The sequence below is a fragment of the Ochotona curzoniae genome, unplaced genomic scaffold, assembly GCF_017591425.1.
Source record: "Ochotona curzoniae isolate NIBS_2020 unplaced genomic scaffold, NIBS_Ocur_1.0 contig_3643, whole genome shotgun sequence".
Taxonomy (NCBI): Eukaryota; Metazoa; Chordata; class Mammalia; order Lagomorpha; family Ochotonidae; genus Ochotona; species Ochotona curzoniae.
The window spans coordinates 627,958-645,194 of record NW_024465933.1 but is presented as its reverse complement, the minus strand read 5'-3'; the positions used below and the strand labels follow the sequence as shown (position 1 = coordinate 645,194).

The following is a 17,237-nucleotide window of genomic DNA, read 5'->3' as shown; positions in this document are numbered from 1 at the left end:
CCAGCATTAATTACAGGCAGTGGCTAATCCACCACCCCCTAATCCAAGCCCTCGCAAATTATTTTTAAATGGCTATATTCTTAAGCAGGGCATATTTTTAAGGAGTCCCTTAAATTGATTAACTAATTAACTTAAAGTCAATGTTACAGAGAAAAGCAGAGCCAGACACATAAACACACACAGAGAGAAGAGAGCGAGGGAAATCTTCCATCTTCTCACTCCCTGATCGGTGCCTCGCCAAAACCAGGAGCTTCATTCCGGTTCAAGTGCTTGGGTCATTCTCCGCCACTTTCCCAGGAATATCAGCAGGTTAGTCGGTGCCACACACTCCCTCACCCTCTGCCAAGCATTTCTTCTATCTGTCTCAGTCAATTGTCTACTAACATGGAAGAAATGACTAAATCCTCAGGGCTGGGGGGACTGACTTACCTGTCACACAGTGGAGTACTATGTCCTTTTGAAATTTGTTCCATTTTGTAATTATAGGCCAAAATAAACAGATTACGCTGAAAGCTACTCATTTCATTCACTTTATTCATGACATTTTTGTAGATCCGATCCATAATTTCCTACACACACGAAAATGAATTAATAATGGATGATTATCAGCGATCTTAAACATGTAAACCTTACTTCTGATTTGTATTTTTGTTTAAGGCTATCTAAATTCTGATCAAGACATCATAAAAAATATATTCTATCAGGAATAAAGTTTTGCAACAGAGTCACAATTAATTTAAAAATGACATCTCAGAAAAAATAATTTTAAATAGAATTAGATCTAGATATTCTTAAAGATACGAAGAAAAAAAGGAAATACAGGCCTTAGCCCAGCAATATATAATTATGAATTATTTTCATTTACTTATCTTATTTACTCTGAGCCAAAAACTAAACTCACAAAAGAATTACCATCTATCTGAAATACTTATTTTAAAGATGTATTTCTTTTTTATTGGAAGGGCAGATTTACAGACAAGAGGAAGGACAAAGAAAGAGCTTCCATCCACTGGTTCACTCCCAACATGGCAGCAACAGACAGGGATGAGCCCATCAGAGACCAGGAGCCAAGAGCTTCTTCCAGGTCTCCCACATGTGTTCAGGGTTCCAAAAACTTGGGCCATCCTCCACTGCATGTCCAGAGCATAAGCAGGGAACTGGATCAGATGTGGAGCAGCCAGGACATGAACCAGAGCCCTTATGGGATGCCAGCACTTGAAACAGAGGATTAGCCTGTTGAGCCATGGTGACGCCTTCTGAAATATTTCTTATAATATGTAACTTTATCTTGTAAATATATAAATGTAGTACATTCTTAGCTCACACAAGATCATGAATGTGTTTTTTTGATCTGTTTGTCTTCTAACACTATTCTGATGAAACTCCCCTCATCTTTATCCTGCTGCCACAGCTCACTCCTGGTAAGTCTACTTCAAATTCTCCCTATACAATTTTAAGTTACATGTAGTTTTTGAGCAAATTAAGAACTTAAAAGCCTACCAGAAGCCAAGAGTTATACAGAAACTTAAAACTATTAACCATTTACACTTGAGTTTGGAATAACTGTGTAAGTACGCTTGATGTGAGCAAAAGTATCCAACAATAATTCCCAACATTTTTAAGCAAAATCAGAAAGCCACAAAAAAACCGACTTTAGGAGGAGCTAAAAAACTGTTAGGTGTCCCTTTCCTATAATCTTCTTCCATTTATGTAAAGAATGTAGTGATAATATATAGGAGCTGAGATTAGGCTGAGTGTTCAGTAAGTATGAAGAAAAATCAAAGCTAAAATAAGAATGAATAAATCCTGCAAAGCTTAAGGCTCTAGAATAATCAATACAGAATAATTTCTGCATTAACTACCATGTCAGTGCTATGTTTTCACTGACATTACCGCTCTACACAAATGCCAGGTCTTTAGTATTCAATATTCAGTACTTTCAACTCTTACCGGAACAGCTGCCATCAGGGTTGGTTTCAACATGGTTGTATCCCCTTTGCTTCCTTTTTTAATTTTTGAAGACTATAAAAATAAGAAAATAAAAAACTATATAAAGCAGTCATTGTCTTGAAAACCCAAAGAAAATTTAAATCAATGAAAGCATATTATAAATTCATCATTTTGGTGCACTTATACTCTACAAAGCAGTTTCAAAGGCAACATGTTATTTTAAAAACATGAACTGTCATCCTTGCAGACAATGGTCATTTTTACAGAAAAGAAAGCAAGCCTAACAGGCTTTTCAGTATGTCAAGTCAAAGACATTTAATTCACCTGATCTGCTAAAGTCTGTGGTGAGGAGTAGCCAATGCGGCATCCATGGGAGAGACAGACGAGTTCGGCACTCAGCTCCAGGACATGGGCCAGAGGCAAATAGCCAATGTAGACATCTTCCTCCCTAGGAGAAGGGAGCCAGAGGTAAGGTCAGCAGTGCGCTCTGCTGCAAGTGGCCACAACAGCAGAGCGACATTCAAAACAGAACTACAGTTCAACCTAAAATGGTGGAGGCAGATAAGGAGAGATGGCCAGGTTTTACAGAGAAGATTCTTTGCTGGAAGTTGGACTAAACTGCAAAAAACAGGTTATGTATGTTTATAATTCAACAATTGCGCCTACCCTCAAAATATCATACAAGTGAGGCAAACCTAAAATGAATTATTATTAATTTGTTCTGTAATGTAATAGATGAAATTTTTCCTAACAGATATGAGAAATTTCACATTCTTTCTCGAAACTCAGTGTGTGTGTGGTTACCAAAAGCATTCACCAGAATACTGATTTCAGCTCTGCGCATGTTTCCCTGACAATCCCTCAGACCCCATCTGTTTCCTCCATCATCTCTTTCCCACTCCATTAGACCAAGCATGCTATCACTAGAGTTTGCCTTCACAGCAAAGCCAGGGGTAGGTACTTGGTCGAGTGGTTAACATGCTGGTTGGGATGCTTGTATCCCATACCACAGTCCTCAGGTTCAAGACCCAGTTTCACTTTAATTTCAGGTTCCAGCCAATATGGGATCTGCCTAACAGCAACAAGCACCAGCTGAAGCAGCTGGGTTCCTGCCACTAAATGGGAAACACAGATTAAGTCCTAGGATAAAGCCACAGCAGGCACTGGAAGAGGGATACAGAGAATGGGAACTCCTGGCTGCATCTCCTTCTTTCCCTAGGCAGATCAATAACTAAAAATTAAGGAAAATAATCAGACTCTGAACATAGCTCAAAAAATATCTGCGGAACAGATCAAGCCATCAGAACAATATGTCAACACAAAGATGAATAAAGAAATGATACTGGGTGGGGCGATGGATCAACAGGCTAATCTTACAACTGAGGGCACCAGCATCCCAGTGGGTGCCTGGATTGGGTCCCAGCTCTCCACTTCCCTTTCAGCTCCCTGCTTGTGGCCTGGGAAGCCAGCCTTGAGGATGACTCAAGTCCTTGGGCACCTGCACCCACGTGGGAGACCCAGAGGAGGCTCCTGCTTCCTGGATTCAAATTTGCTTAGCTCCAGCTGTTGTGGCAAGTGAACCAACTGAAGGGAAAAGCCTCTCTCTGCCTCTTTCTCTATCTACAGATTAACATTAAAAACAACAAAACCAAAACAAAAGAGCAACAGTATCAACTAATTAAAGCGATTTTAGAAATTTATAGCCAATTAAAATTAAAATTTATTTATTTATTTTTCAGTAATGACATACCCCAGTCTTGGAATTCTTCTTGCCATCCCAGTCACACCAGCAATAATGTTACTATGTGAGATCATGACTCCCTTGGGAATTCCCGTGGATCCACTTGTATACATAATTACTGCAATATCTGAGGGCAGTGGTTTGCTGTGAGGTTTGTTCTCTGTATTGAAGGAAAAATAACACATTTCTGAGAAATTCATTCATATCATTTTTTTTCATAATTATTCTCCAACATAGTTCAACAAAAATATTTGTATAGGGAGCAACACATAAAGAACATGAAATCTACTGGCACAAATGAAAATCTACAATGTAAATAAAAGGCACGAATAAAAGTAAAGCAAAACAAAGCAAGAAAATGACAACAGGTGCTATTTAGCTCTGTATGTCAGGAAAGCCTCTGCGGTTATTTGAAGCTGACAAAGGGGAGGAACAGAGCCACAAAAACCCTGAAATCGGAAGATTATTCAAACGAGAAAGAACTAAGTAGGTGCCAGGGTTGTGAGGTAGACACGCGCGTGGCATATTAAGACACAAGCAAGGAGTTCAGTGGCAATGGAGTAAGCACGAGAAGGACAGCCAGAGAGTCCTGCTGAAGGGCGTCTCAGATCATACATGTAGGATCTCAGAGTCCACGCTAAGGACTTTGGACTGTAATTCAGAAAACAGCAATGTTGCTCACAATGTTGTCATCTCTTGTGACAAGGATTACCTGGCTGCTATGTCCTACTACCTAATTAGAAAAGCAAGAAGGGAATTAGGGAGACAAAAGTTATCCCACAAATTCATCTAAAAAATAATAGTCATTTGAACTAGGGGAACCTAAAAATCTACTAAAAATGTTCTCTTCTTTGCAGTGGTATAATTAGTTTGGTTACTCTCAAAGTCCTGGATTGAAAAACACTGTTACCCATTTGCAATGACAAGCCTGAGCCTCAGAGAGGCCAATGCATAAAAGACAGAAGAATGGGTCATGGATGAAACTGCTGACTTGCCTGAATCAAACTATGTTTCATGCCGATTTCTAAATAAGACAGAAAGGAAGACAGAGAGACAGACAGCAAGACAGAAGGGAGGGAAGGAGGAAAGAGAAAGGAAGGAAGGAAGGAAGGAAGGAAGGAAGGAAGGAAGGAGGGAGGGAGGGAGGGAGGGAAAGAAGGAAGGAAGGAAGGAAAGAAGGAAGGAAGGAAGGAAAGAAGGAAGGATCTTTATATGTGTTCAAGAAATCTCCCTTCTTTACAACTCTGCTTCTACCTCTGCCATTACTCCTTCCTCCTGCACGCCACTCTCCACCTCCACGGCATCACGGGCACTGTCCAAGGCAGCATTTGCCAAGTCTGGCGGTGCTTTTGCAATCCCCATGCCACTTGACTCTCTCTGTATCTATATACGTGGTCCTACTGATGACCTAACCAGAATTCCTCCCCTTGGCCACACACTCAGTGCCGTTCAGAGACACTATTCCCTGTTGGTAACTTCCACTATTCCCACAGCTCTAATGAATTTGCAACTCTCTTAATTCTAAACTCCAGCCTGCCATGACTGCACATTGTGAATGTCCCATGACCATCTAACATAACATGCCCCAAATATGTGTCAGTGCAGCCTTGTCCCTAAGCTGAATGAACGTTCATACTCAATCACTACATCTTTAACTACTGAGAAAGTCCCACTATTCCAGCAACATTTTTGGTATCTCTAAACACTAGTGTGCCCCAACACTTTCTTATACTTATTTATGAATAGAAACTTCTAGTCTCCAAGCCTTGCCAGAAGGTGTCACCTCCAAAGAAGAGTTGGAACAGGGAGTAGAAAAAGGACTCTAGGCCTAGTCACTCTATTGGTAACATATGTAAGAATTCACTCCCATGAACAAGCTCGATGGCATATTTATAAAACTAACTTTAACCAAAACTATCAGAGAAAGGAAATGAGAAAGCTAAAAGCATGAGAGCAAATGGACTACTAACCTAATTCCAAATAAATACTAACTTTCAGAACCCTAATAATGTGTTCTTCCATAAACCCTTCTCTATGGCCTAGATAAAAGGGTACCTAGAGACAACCACTTCTCCAAGTCACGGTGGTGTGTCACCTGTTGAAGCTCAGTAATCCTGGAGAAGAACACCCCTGGAAAGCACTCGTCAGGAAGAGGGCAGCACACATACCCACGCTCGCCTTGGCTCCCAGGGCCTGCACCGCAGCCATGGTGTGCACGATGACGCCTTTGGGGAACTCGGACCAGGTGGGTGGCTTCCCGTCCACAGTGATGATGTGCCTCAGGCGTGGGACCAAGGAAACGATATCCTGGAGAAACCCCAACATTCACCATGTTCTTCGTTATTTTTCGCTCAGTTTAGCAAACGGTTCAAGATACAAGAAAAGAGATTTATCACAGCGAGTAAACTATTGAAAGTATTTCTTCTCTCAAAAGAGAGAGAGAGCTGCAGTGCAGCTGGAGAAGTGACTATGCTGACTCGAGCTTCTTTACAGCATGAGCCCATGTTCTTTGGTAAAATTCTAATCAGTGAAGCCACTGCCTTGCCAAACACGCGCGCACACACACAGAGGTGACATGAGTCCCAAGAAGTCCGAGTCCCCGCCTCGGGTTTTTAAGAGGTGAAACAGAAGACTAGGAGGTGAACTGGGGAACAAGGATTCAGTTGGAAACTTGTAGAAAGTATAAATAAATAAACAAAGGTATTTATTTTCAGAGGAGCCTGTCTGGAAACAATTATGATTTAAAACATATCCCTTAGAAAGCACAAGTTTATTAAAAGTGGATTTGAAAATATATGAGCTTAACAAAAGAAGCACTGATCCCTTCTATGTAAGAACACAGACGTTCCCAGATGTAAGAACACTGATAACATAACTCTGGATTATCTGAATTTGTATATATATGAAAATCAGTTTTTATTCTGTCAAGAAAATTAACAGTCTGCTATTCCTAAAAGTCTACAATGACAGTAAAAAAAAATGTAAAAGAGCACAAATTAAGTATCAATACCAGGATTCCTCACACTGCAGGTTTTAAAATGTCATTCACACTTTACCTTCAACTTGGTCTGCAGGAGCTCTTTGCTTGTGATGATATTGGTCACCTCTGTTTCATTTAATCCATGAACAATGGCTGGACCTCCCAGAGTAGCATATAATGTGACAACTACAAGGAAAAGAAGAGCAAATCAAGAATTCATATGTTTGATGTAGTGCCAAATATAAATAAAGCCCCTCACAGGAGATGTGTATCACATATCACCATAGAGCATTCTCAACTATGAGATCCACAGTCTAACACATGAATCAACAGACCTAGTTACCCTTCTCTAAGACCCCAGCTCCTGACTCCAGCTTCCTGGTAACACACACTTGGAGGCAGCAGTGATGACCAAGCGATGGGCTCCTCGCCACCCTCTTGGACACCGTTCCCGGCACCTTGCTCTGGCCCCAGGCTGGCCCTAGCAGCTGTGGGCACGCAGAGAGTGAAGTAACAGAGCGTACCCACATGTGCTTCTCCTCTCTGTAAGCAAGTGTGTGGATCTAATTCATAACAATTACATAAATGAATAAAAGAATTCAAATGTCAGCAGGAAACCTAGGGAAAGTACCGTTCCTGTTTCACCTGAAGCATCTACATCTGACTACACCTACACGTTGGCACTAACCTCTCTGAACCAAGCATTCAGGAATATACCACAGACTGAGCCACCACAATTAACCCTGAAGTAACTACAATACCAAAATACTATCATTTGGGCCTGGCGTGGTAGCTTAGTGGCTAAAGTCTTCACCTTATTAGTGCCACAAATCCATACGGGCGCCAGTTCATAACGTGGCAGCCCTGCTTCCCATCCAGCTCCCTGCCTGTGGCCTGGGAAAGCAGTCAAGGATGGCCCAAAAGCCTTGGGACCCGGAAAAAGCTTCAGATTCCGGACTTTGGATGGGCTCAGCTTTGGCTATTGTGGCCACTTGGGGAGTAAACCAGTGAATGGAAGACCTTTCTCTCTTGTCTCTCCTTCTCCCTGTAAAGCTGCCTTTCCAAGAAAAATAAATAAAAATACTATCATTTAACCTGCCACCATGAAGTTCCCCGGGTTCAAGCATGAACAATTCAGAAGTCAAGTGCTGCCATGGGAAACGTGACAATAACTAAAGAAGAGTAAATTCAAATGTGGATTCCGAGAGATGCCAGCAAAGCCCTGATGCCAAAGTGCACAGCCTCGTGGTACAGATCTCATCACTACACTGACTGCGACAATCTGCTCCACAACTGGGTCTTTGTTCAAACTAGACCAAAAATGCCAAGTCACAGTTAGGAGTTCTCCACTGTCTGGGTGCACTAAGATAATGAATCTAAGAATTTTAACTCTCACCCTCTTGAGAGTGAAATAGTAGAATTTTCATCATTTTCTCGTCTACAGTAATATAAGTCCACTGTTTCAGACAGTAAGAAAGCCCACGTACGCTGGAAGTTGTACATAAAGCACGCCTGGGCGGCGATCATCCACTCGGCCCGGGTCTCACAGAAGATGGCGATGTTGGTCTTGGGTTTCTGACCCAACACTTCCAAGCCGCTTCCAAAGTGAAGGGCTCGGATGAAAACATCTTCATAGGAGAGCCAATTATAGTGTCCAAGAATGACCTGATGAAAATACACAAACAATACAACTAGTTTTGAATAGGGCAAAAATAATACCTTACAAAAGAAATAAATATGTTCCAAATTCCACAATTAACCTGAAAATTATGCCAATATGATTGCATAAACTTTTTCGAACTTGAATTTCAAGTGAAGATGTTTTTAAAATTAGTTATTTTATATTATCTTATGACTCCTCAACTCTTTCTCTAAATCTTTTCCTGTAACTTTAATTAATCTTAGTTTTCAGGCCCGGCACAATAGCTCAGCACCTGAAGTCCTCATCTTGCACACGTGGAAATCCTCTACGGGTCGGCTTCCCATCCAGCTCCCCACTTGTGGCCTGGGAAAGCAGTCGAGGATGGCCCAAAGCCTTGAGACCCTGCACCCAGGTTGAGACCCAAGGTAGGCTCCAGGCTCCTGCCTTCAGATGGGCACAGCTCCGGCCGTTGCAGTCACTAGGGGAGCGAATCATTGGACAGAATATCTCTGTGTATCTGACTTTCCAGTAAGAATAAATAATAAATCTTTAAAAAATTATTCTTCCAAAAATATTCAGTATGATGGGATCTTAAAGGTTAACTTACTGGTCAGAGGGTCATTTACTAACAATCCAGTTACAGATCTCATTTTCCTAAATGATTCAGATGTTCATTTTAAAAGTATTAAGTACTACCTTAAAAACCCAGATTTCAACATATGGCACTGCATGACTCAAAACAGAAAGAGGCCCAACCCAGGCTAATAGAAATATTTACGATTGTTCAATCTAGATAGCAAAGCAAGCAAGTTTCTATTTATGAAACCAACTAGGGACCTAGCGGTGCTATTCCAGGCCGCCCTTCCCAAGTACTCCATGATCACTGGCACACCTGGGCACAGGCAGCACCAAGTTCACACTAATAACCTTCCTTTTAAGCTGATCAATAGATTTTTTTTAACCTGAGACTGTACACATCCTGATTACATACAGATTAGATAAAAAGAAAAAGCTCTTTTCTGTTAACACGCCAAGGTTCCAAAATACAGTCATTTCACAATCGTATGTCTGAAACACTTTAAAATCACCAGAGCACATCCATTTTTAAAAATGCAAACAGCATTAAAGAAATTTGTAGAAATAAGAGGTTAGATAAAGATTTTTTTAACGTTAAAAAGGATAAATATTGCCCTCCAGTGTTTCATTCGCTGATATGATTTAAAATACAAATTTTTATTTTGATGGCCAAGCCATCTGCACTTAAGACAGTCATTTAATTCTGGTCCCAAACACCCTCCTTGCTCCGTACCATCTCTAAAAGCTCAGCACCCCAGGAAGGTCCTGTGGGTTCAAAAGGAGATGGGGGGAGAGACAGAGGAGAATCTGGCCAGCATGTACAACAACTAAAAATGCTCATGTTCCAAAGAGGCTAAGTGATGGCCTTATATATTTCAAAGACCTGAGAAGTGTGCCTATCATCCATCCGAGAATCAGATCTATGAAAAACATGAAAATTGGTTCTCCTCATATTAATAAAAAAATATTTTTATGATTTTTTTTTATCTGAGAGGCAAATTTATTGAGAGGAAAAACAGAGAAATTGCCCATCCACTGATTACTCCCCAAGTGGCTGCAACAGCCAGAGCTGAGCTGATCCAAAGCCAGGAGCCAGAAGCTTCTTCCGGGTCTCCCACATAGCTGCAGGTGCCCAAAGAACTGGGCCACATTTCGCTGTTTTCCCTGGCCACAGGTGAGGGAACTGGATCAGAAGTAGAACAAACTGGCATGTAAACACTGCAGATGGAGTTTAGTTTGATAAGCCATCATGCCGTCCCCGATATAACATTTAAAGAAGAAACAAATGTAATGGGCCCAGTATGATGATTCAGTGGCTGGATCCTCGCCTTGCAAATGCTGGATTTCATACGGGCACCAGGTCATGTCCCATCTACTCCACTTCCCATCCAGTTTCCTGCTTATAGCCTGAAAGAACAGTGGAAAATGGTCCGAGTCCTTGGGACCCTGGACCCATGTGGGAGATTCAAAAAAAGTTCCGGTCTCCCGGCTACAGATGGGCTCAGCTCTGGCCTCTGTAACCATTTGCAGAGTGAACTAGCAGATGCAAGATCTTTGTCTCTCCTTCCCTCTGTAAATTTGCCTTTCCAAGAAAAATAAGTAAATCTTAAAAACAATGTAACTGTTCTAAAAGGCATCTAATTTATGATACAAAGATGAAAACTCATGCTGTGATGTCGTCATGTGGTCAAGAAACTAACTCATGAGAATATGGAGTATAATGTTTCCTCATACATAAAAATGCTGAATCTCTTTAATTCATTAAACCACTGAATTATAAAGTAATTATCTTTTTTCTTATAAAAACTACATTTAAAGGACTCTATCAAGCCCATAATTTTATGGGATTTTTGCTGGAAAAAAAGAGTTCTAGTTCCCACTTTGCCCTTATGGTTAGCTCAATCCCAAATTAAACCCATTTGTATTTATTTCCGGCCTCTACTGTTGAACACAGGTACAAGAAAATTCACAATCATATGAAAACTCCAGGACCCCAGACCTCCCTAGCCTGTAATCTTATTTTCTCACCCTCTGAAACAGCTTTGAAACTATCGATACTCCCTTCTCTTCCAGATGACAATGTGTCGCCTACTTCACTGAGCAATCAGAAATTAAACAGAAACACCTCCCATCAAATTCAATAACTTACCTCTATCTATTTGCAACATTCCTAGTCCACATGGCTAAGTGCCCCCAACAAAGGGTGAAAGAACGCTCCAAGTTTCTATGTCCGGCCTAATCACCCATACTTGGAGATCTGACTGACACTCTTTTTTTTTTATCTGTTCAACTTAGATGTCTAAAAGAAACACCACACTTAGCAAGCTCCCTAGCAAAGTCACCTAATTCAACCAATCTCATTTTCCTTCTTTGTCTTGGTCCTTGCTTTTGTCAGCAAAGGGGGAATCAGCCCCACCTGCTCAGAACAGAAACTTGGGTTTTTCTCTACTATACTTAACTTCAAATCCACGGGTTCTTATCTACTGTTACCTATAAAACCTCGGCAGGTTCAGCTTTGTTTACACCTCTGCTCCCACCACCCTGGTCCATTTCTCTCCTGAACTCATACCAACTAGATAAACTGTTTCTCACTTCTATTTTCTCAAAACTCACACAAATCAGGTCACTCGCATAAACACTCTGCATGATTTCCTTTTTCAGGAAAAGATCGCCCAAAAGGCCTCCCCCTGGCCTCACAGGCCCTAGAACGTTACAACGCATAAGCCTCTCCCTGCCCCTCATGCCTTCTTTCCCCTGACTCACCCCAAACAGAACTTTTCCTTCTATCCTCCAAAGTGTGCAGCAAGCACAAGACAGGCACCAGGCCACACATCCAGGGAGGCACTCCCTCGTCAGGACCAGTGCACATCTGGGAACCTCCCTAGCTGGGCCCCGTCGCAGGACAGCGATAGCTCAGGCTGCAGCCTAACCCTGACTGCTCAGGGAGGCTTTCCCTCATCACCAATCTGCTTATCTCTTTATAGCAGCTATTGCATTTTTAAACTGCTTCTTTATTCCTTCCACACGTACAAGACCCATAACTTATGTGTCCTGTCTATTTTTGTCTCCTTAGTGCCTCAAGCAGTTCCACCCACAATGACTTTCAAGAATGGTATCATTCAACCGGATGTCAACAGTCTCATCTCATTCTCTTATCAGTCTCCTTTCATTGATTTTTTTTTAAAAAGCCCATATCTAGCCTGGCGCCATGGCTTAGCGGCTTAAGTCCTCACCTTGAACGTACCAGGATCCTATATCTATCTAAATATTTAACTCTCTTACTGCTCAGCTACCTACATCATCATGTCTCTATTACCTCTGAAACATGTTTTACCAGTGACCCATATGCAAATGTTCGTTTTTCTATCAACATGATTATTTGAGCAACTTTGGTAGAGAGCAGCAATTTTTAAGATCCTCTCACTCTCATGTTTGACTATGTTGCCTGTGACACAGGAAATGAACATTTACTCTGCCTGAGAACTCTTGAAATCAGCTTTCATGTCATCGCTGACCTCAAAGGCAAACTTAAACAAAAAGAAAAAAATGGAGAGGTAACACTATCTCTTAAAGTACCAGCACATTCGAGAGCCTCCTGACAGGTCTGACAGTCCAACAGAAATCGAGTTTTCCAGTAGCTGAGAGTTCAACAAATTTAAGCCTATAGTTTTACTTTCACTACTTGGAATATAAGTATTTGAAAATCACAAAATCCTCTTCAAAAAAAAAGGCTATCTGCTTAACCTTTCCCTCTGCACATGAACATGACGATGAACACATTACTGTAAGGGAGCCCGAGAGGCTGACAGCTCCCCACATCCCTGAACACCCGAGAATGGCATGAGGAAAGCAGCTTCCGCTACTAGTGTCTACTGCACATTGAGTCACTGTCAGAATTAACACATTAAATTCTTAGCCAATAAATGAGATAGTTCCCATAATTACCTTCATTTTACACATGTGATTCTGAGGCACAGAGTTCTAGAATGCTTCAAACGGTTAATAGGAAAAGGAATAAGATTAATTTTGGAACAAACACTATGAAATCCACACATAAAAAAAGTTTTCAAAACAGTTTATGTAAAATGTTTATAACGAAAGCATGTATTTCAAATTTTTTTTGCACCAAAATAAACTTAACAACTCCATTTTTCCACAAATGTCTCGAAGTATCCTCAAAACTAACTCAGAACTGCACAGCTAAGTCATGGGACTAGGATATAAGCCCAGGCAAAGCCATTGCAGAGTGGTAAGTAGTGTAGCAAGGAGTTAATTTCCTACAAAGCCTGAGAGACAGGTGGCCTGAGACAGAGCTGATAAAGGGGACAATTTGTGCAAGGAACTGAAAGGCAATGCAACAGCTTACCTTTTTAAAAACTTTCCCGTTTGGTTGCACTTCATCTTCCTCATTTAAAACTTCACGTGTTCCCAAAAGTCTTTTGTCCTTAAACTTGTTCTTGGAATACATAAAAACTTTATCTAGTGTATCACAGCCAGGGTACAACACTGAAGCCAGGCCATCCAAACTATTTACAGATCTGTACGCAGAATCAGGACTTGAATTTACAGGTTTTGCTTTAATTTTATTTGATTTTTCATGTCTTGACTCAGATAAAAAATAAAATGGAATGTATGTTAAAACTGTATAGAGTGATATTATAAAATGTATGAAATATAAAAGGATGGGGTTGATGGTCTGTTTCAGTTTCATGGTAGACGGTTTTGAAGATACGAGGTTATTCATGTGTTCCAAAGTAGAATTACAGATTCCAGCAAGAATCTAGAAGGAATAAAAAGACATTAAGTCAAAATTATTTTAGCTTATTTACAGCAGCACAATCTACAACACTGAAGGCATGAAAACAAACCAGATGCCCCTCAAAAGAGGACTAGATAAAGAGACAGTGGTACATCTATTCTATGGAATATTATTTAGCCAGTCAAGAGAATGAAATTCCACCATTTGCAACAAAATGGTCCCCACTAGAAAACATTATGTTCGGTGAAATAAGCCAATCACAAAAGGACAAATATATGTTCTAATATTGGGCAACCTTGATGCAATATACAAGATCAACAGATATGTAGGTAAACATGCATGTACATACATTCAACTAGAGGAGCTGTATAAGGGGGACTGTCACACCAAGAAGGGAAGACACAGTGCATCTCTGCTCCCACATCAAAGATGGACTCCCAATGAAACTGTGAAATATATCTTGACAATAGGATGCTGGACTTTCCACCATTATCTATACCTACAATGTCAGGATACACTTCCATAATAGAATGATGGACTTGTGACTGGTTTTGAAGGAGTATACTATTTTAATGATATAGGGGAAATCAGTGAAGGGGAAGATAAGTAGGGGATGGCGGTAAACAAACAAGGTGTCCTTTGGTTGGTTGGTTTGTTTAAAAACAAAAGCTGGGAAGGAATTAGTACACTGAACCCTGCAACATTCTGATAATTCCAAGAGACTGATTTCTGCCCAATTAACAATGTGTCCATGGCACACTAAATAGATGGTCTTTCCAATCTAATCCCAGGCTTGCGCAAACATTTCGCAGTTCTAAGAGAGGTCAAACCAAATGGGGAAAAAAAAAAAAAAAAAAAGAATGGAAGCCAAAAACTTTGCCACCCTGTTTTTTTTTTTAACATGCCGTAGCATGAGATGCCACGTCCTCCTTTCACCTTCACTGTGCCTTCCTCCCCAGCGAGCCTCATGCTCACTTTAGGTTGCAACACACAACTGAAGTAGGGACACCCGCATTTGCATTTTGCACACCAGTTCTAGACATTTCTCAATTGAGGTAAGTGAAACCAAAGAAGAAAGCAGTAAACTTGCCTACACTGAATGCTTTGCATTCATTCAGACAATCTGTTGTGATAGATGCTGTCAGAAATCCTGAGACCACAACAGTGAATCAAACAGCCCGAGTCCCTGCTCTCCTGGCACCTCTACACCTTCCGGGACAGTCAAACACGCAAATACACACGTAGGCACATGCATGCCAAGTACTGACTAATGCTGCAGGCAAACACAAACCCAGCTTAGAGAAGATCTATCAGCTGAGTAGCCATGAAAAGGGTCTGTAGTGGGAAATGCCCAGAGAGACTTAGGAAGAAATACAGCCACGTTCCCACCCAGAGGAGGAACACTCCAGGCAGAGGAAGCAGCTGCATTGTAGCAGGTGGGTACTACCTAAGAAACAAAATGGAAGCAAACTAACCAGCACCCTACCCAGGACTCCAATTTGTCCTCAGAGGGCGCAGGGAGCCAGCATGTTTCACCTGGCCCCCTCCATCTCCATATGCAGACATTTTATCCCAGGCATAAAGCCTGGAGGACTGTGATGCCTTCCACCAGTCACTATTGATAGGGTGCAAGCTCACCCTCAGGCACAGCCGGCCATGAACACTCAGCACAAATTATTGCATCTGTTCACTTGTAGAAAAAAACAGAGGTTTTACTTTCAGAAAGGCTCCAAATAAAGACTGCTAGCACAGCCATGGCCTAGCCAACTGTTCACAGAGACTAACCCCCCAGAATCAGGGCATCACTTTGGCACAGTGGGTTAAGCCACGCCTTACAAGGTCAGGATCCCATACTGGAATGCACGTTCAAATCCTGGCTTCTCCACTTTCACTTCCAAGACGGTCCAAATACTTAGGTTGTTACCACCTACACAGAGCACCCAGGCGGAGTTCCAATGTCCTGGCTTTGGCCTGGCCCAGGGCAGCTATTAAGGCTATTTGGGGAATGAACCTCTCTCTTTCTCTTCCCCACCCCTCACTGCTTTTCAAGCAAATAATTTTACAAACACACACACACACACACACACACACACACACACACACACATTATCTGAAAGGCATAGATATAGATCTTCCACTGGTTTACTTCCCAAAGGGCCAGGATAGCCAGGACTGTGTCAAGATAAATCAGGGTGCCCAGAGCTTTCTCTGGGTCTCTCATGCCAGTGCAGAGGTCGAAGCACTTGTGTCATCTTCTGCTGTTTTCCAGTCACATTAACACATGGCAGCTTAACCCACTAGGCCTCAATAAATAATATTCTAAAATGATAGGGAGGGAGGGAGAGAATGAATGAGGTAAAGAAGGAGAAATAGAGGGGGAATAGAAAGAAAAGGAAAAGGAAAGAAAGAAACATCACTTTTGCTGCCCCCGATGCAGCACAGAGCCTCGCAGATTCCGCAGAGGCCGAGAACAAGCAGCACCTCAGCAGTCCTTGGGAATGAGGATTTCTTTGATCAGCGCACACAGTTCGGACCCAATGGCACTGTGAAAACTTACAAGACTTCAGTGGGAAGTAATTTAGATGAGGCTGGTAGCTCTGTAACACTGCAGTTATAACCCAAAAGACAATGTCAAATCCGTAATTCCAGATGCTGAAATCTCAAAAGATCAAAATCCCTAATCTAAAGAAAATCCCTGGGATCTAAAATCCCAAAATTCATGATACTGAAACCCCCAAAGCCACAACTTCCACTTAAAACCAGCAGAGCTGAGGCGGGGTGGGGTAGCTATGCCAACGATAAAAACTTCAATTTTAACATGTGTTGTTAGTCTGCACTGGCATTCCACATGACGAAACTTCACGAGGTTTTGTACATTAAAACCACATTTGGTTGAAGAAGCCAATGAAACTACTGACTGGTTCAAACATAATCATGTGCCTGGCAGAACAGGACAGTCCACGCTGTGGTTCAGCCACCAGGGCTATTTCTGCCAAATCTGTTAGCTGTATATGAATGCATATAGAACGGATTTACATGTACCCAAAATGTAGAAGCATGCATAAAATATGAGGAAGTTTAATAGAGAATGTTTATTTCTGTATATATGGAATCACAGAATTTCAGAAAGAGTGAGGCCACATGGAAAATGAATGTGAGCAGGTTCCGACAGGGGAGCCGTGCCACCTCCTCAAGGCCTCGCAGTTACAGGGCAGGCGGCTGGCTCTCAGAGACCACCAAGCGCGCCTGCCCACAGCATATTCCTATTTTATAAGGATATATTTTTCATGTCAAATTTTCTTTTAATTTTTTACATTTTTAGGGTTTCCCATACACACTAGTTTTGTTTTTTATTTTTTTTTATTTACTTGGTTTTATTTAGAATGTCAGGGTTACCAAGAAAAGGAGAGAAAGAGAGGTCCTCCCCAAACTTTGGTTTACTCTCACGTGGTCACAACAGCTGGAGTGAGCAGCCATGAAGCTGGCAACCAGCCAGCTTCCAGATGCTTCTTCCAGCTCTCCCACATGAGTTCAGGGACCCAAGAACTTGAGCCATTGTCTGTGCTCTCTCAGGGAGCCAGACTGGGAC

General features: G+C 41.6%; 1 protein-coding gene across 2 annotated transcripts in view; it reads right to left on the bottom strand.

Annotated features, from left to right (window-relative positions):
• Nucleotides 1-17,237, bottom strand: part of ACSL3 (acyl-CoA synthetase long chain family member 3) — a 75,183-nt gene that overhangs the window by 20,117 nt on the left and 37,829 nt on the right. The window contains exons 3-10 of one of the 2 annotated variants that reach the window (XM_040982803.1): nt 13,256-13,669; nt 8,159-8,336; nt 6,748-6,857; nt 5,860-5,998; nt 3,701-3,851; nt 2,275-2,398; nt 1,951-2,022; nt 430-569 (exon numbers count right to left, since the gene is read on the bottom strand). In XM_040982803.1, coding sequence (XP_040838737.1) covers nt 430-569; nt 1,951-2,022; nt 2,275-2,398; nt 3,701-3,851; nt 5,860-5,998; nt 6,748-6,857; nt 8,159-8,336; nt 13,256-13,633 — 1,292 coding nt within the window. In that variant the 5' untranslated portion in view covers nt 13,634-13,669. Of the gene's footprint in view, nt 1-429; nt 570-1,950; nt 2,023-2,274; nt 2,399-3,700; nt 3,852-5,859; nt 5,999-6,747; nt 6,858-8,158; nt 8,337-13,255; nt 13,672-17,237 lie in introns of those variants that run through there. The other variant, XM_040982804.1, reaches the window with a different exon arrangement.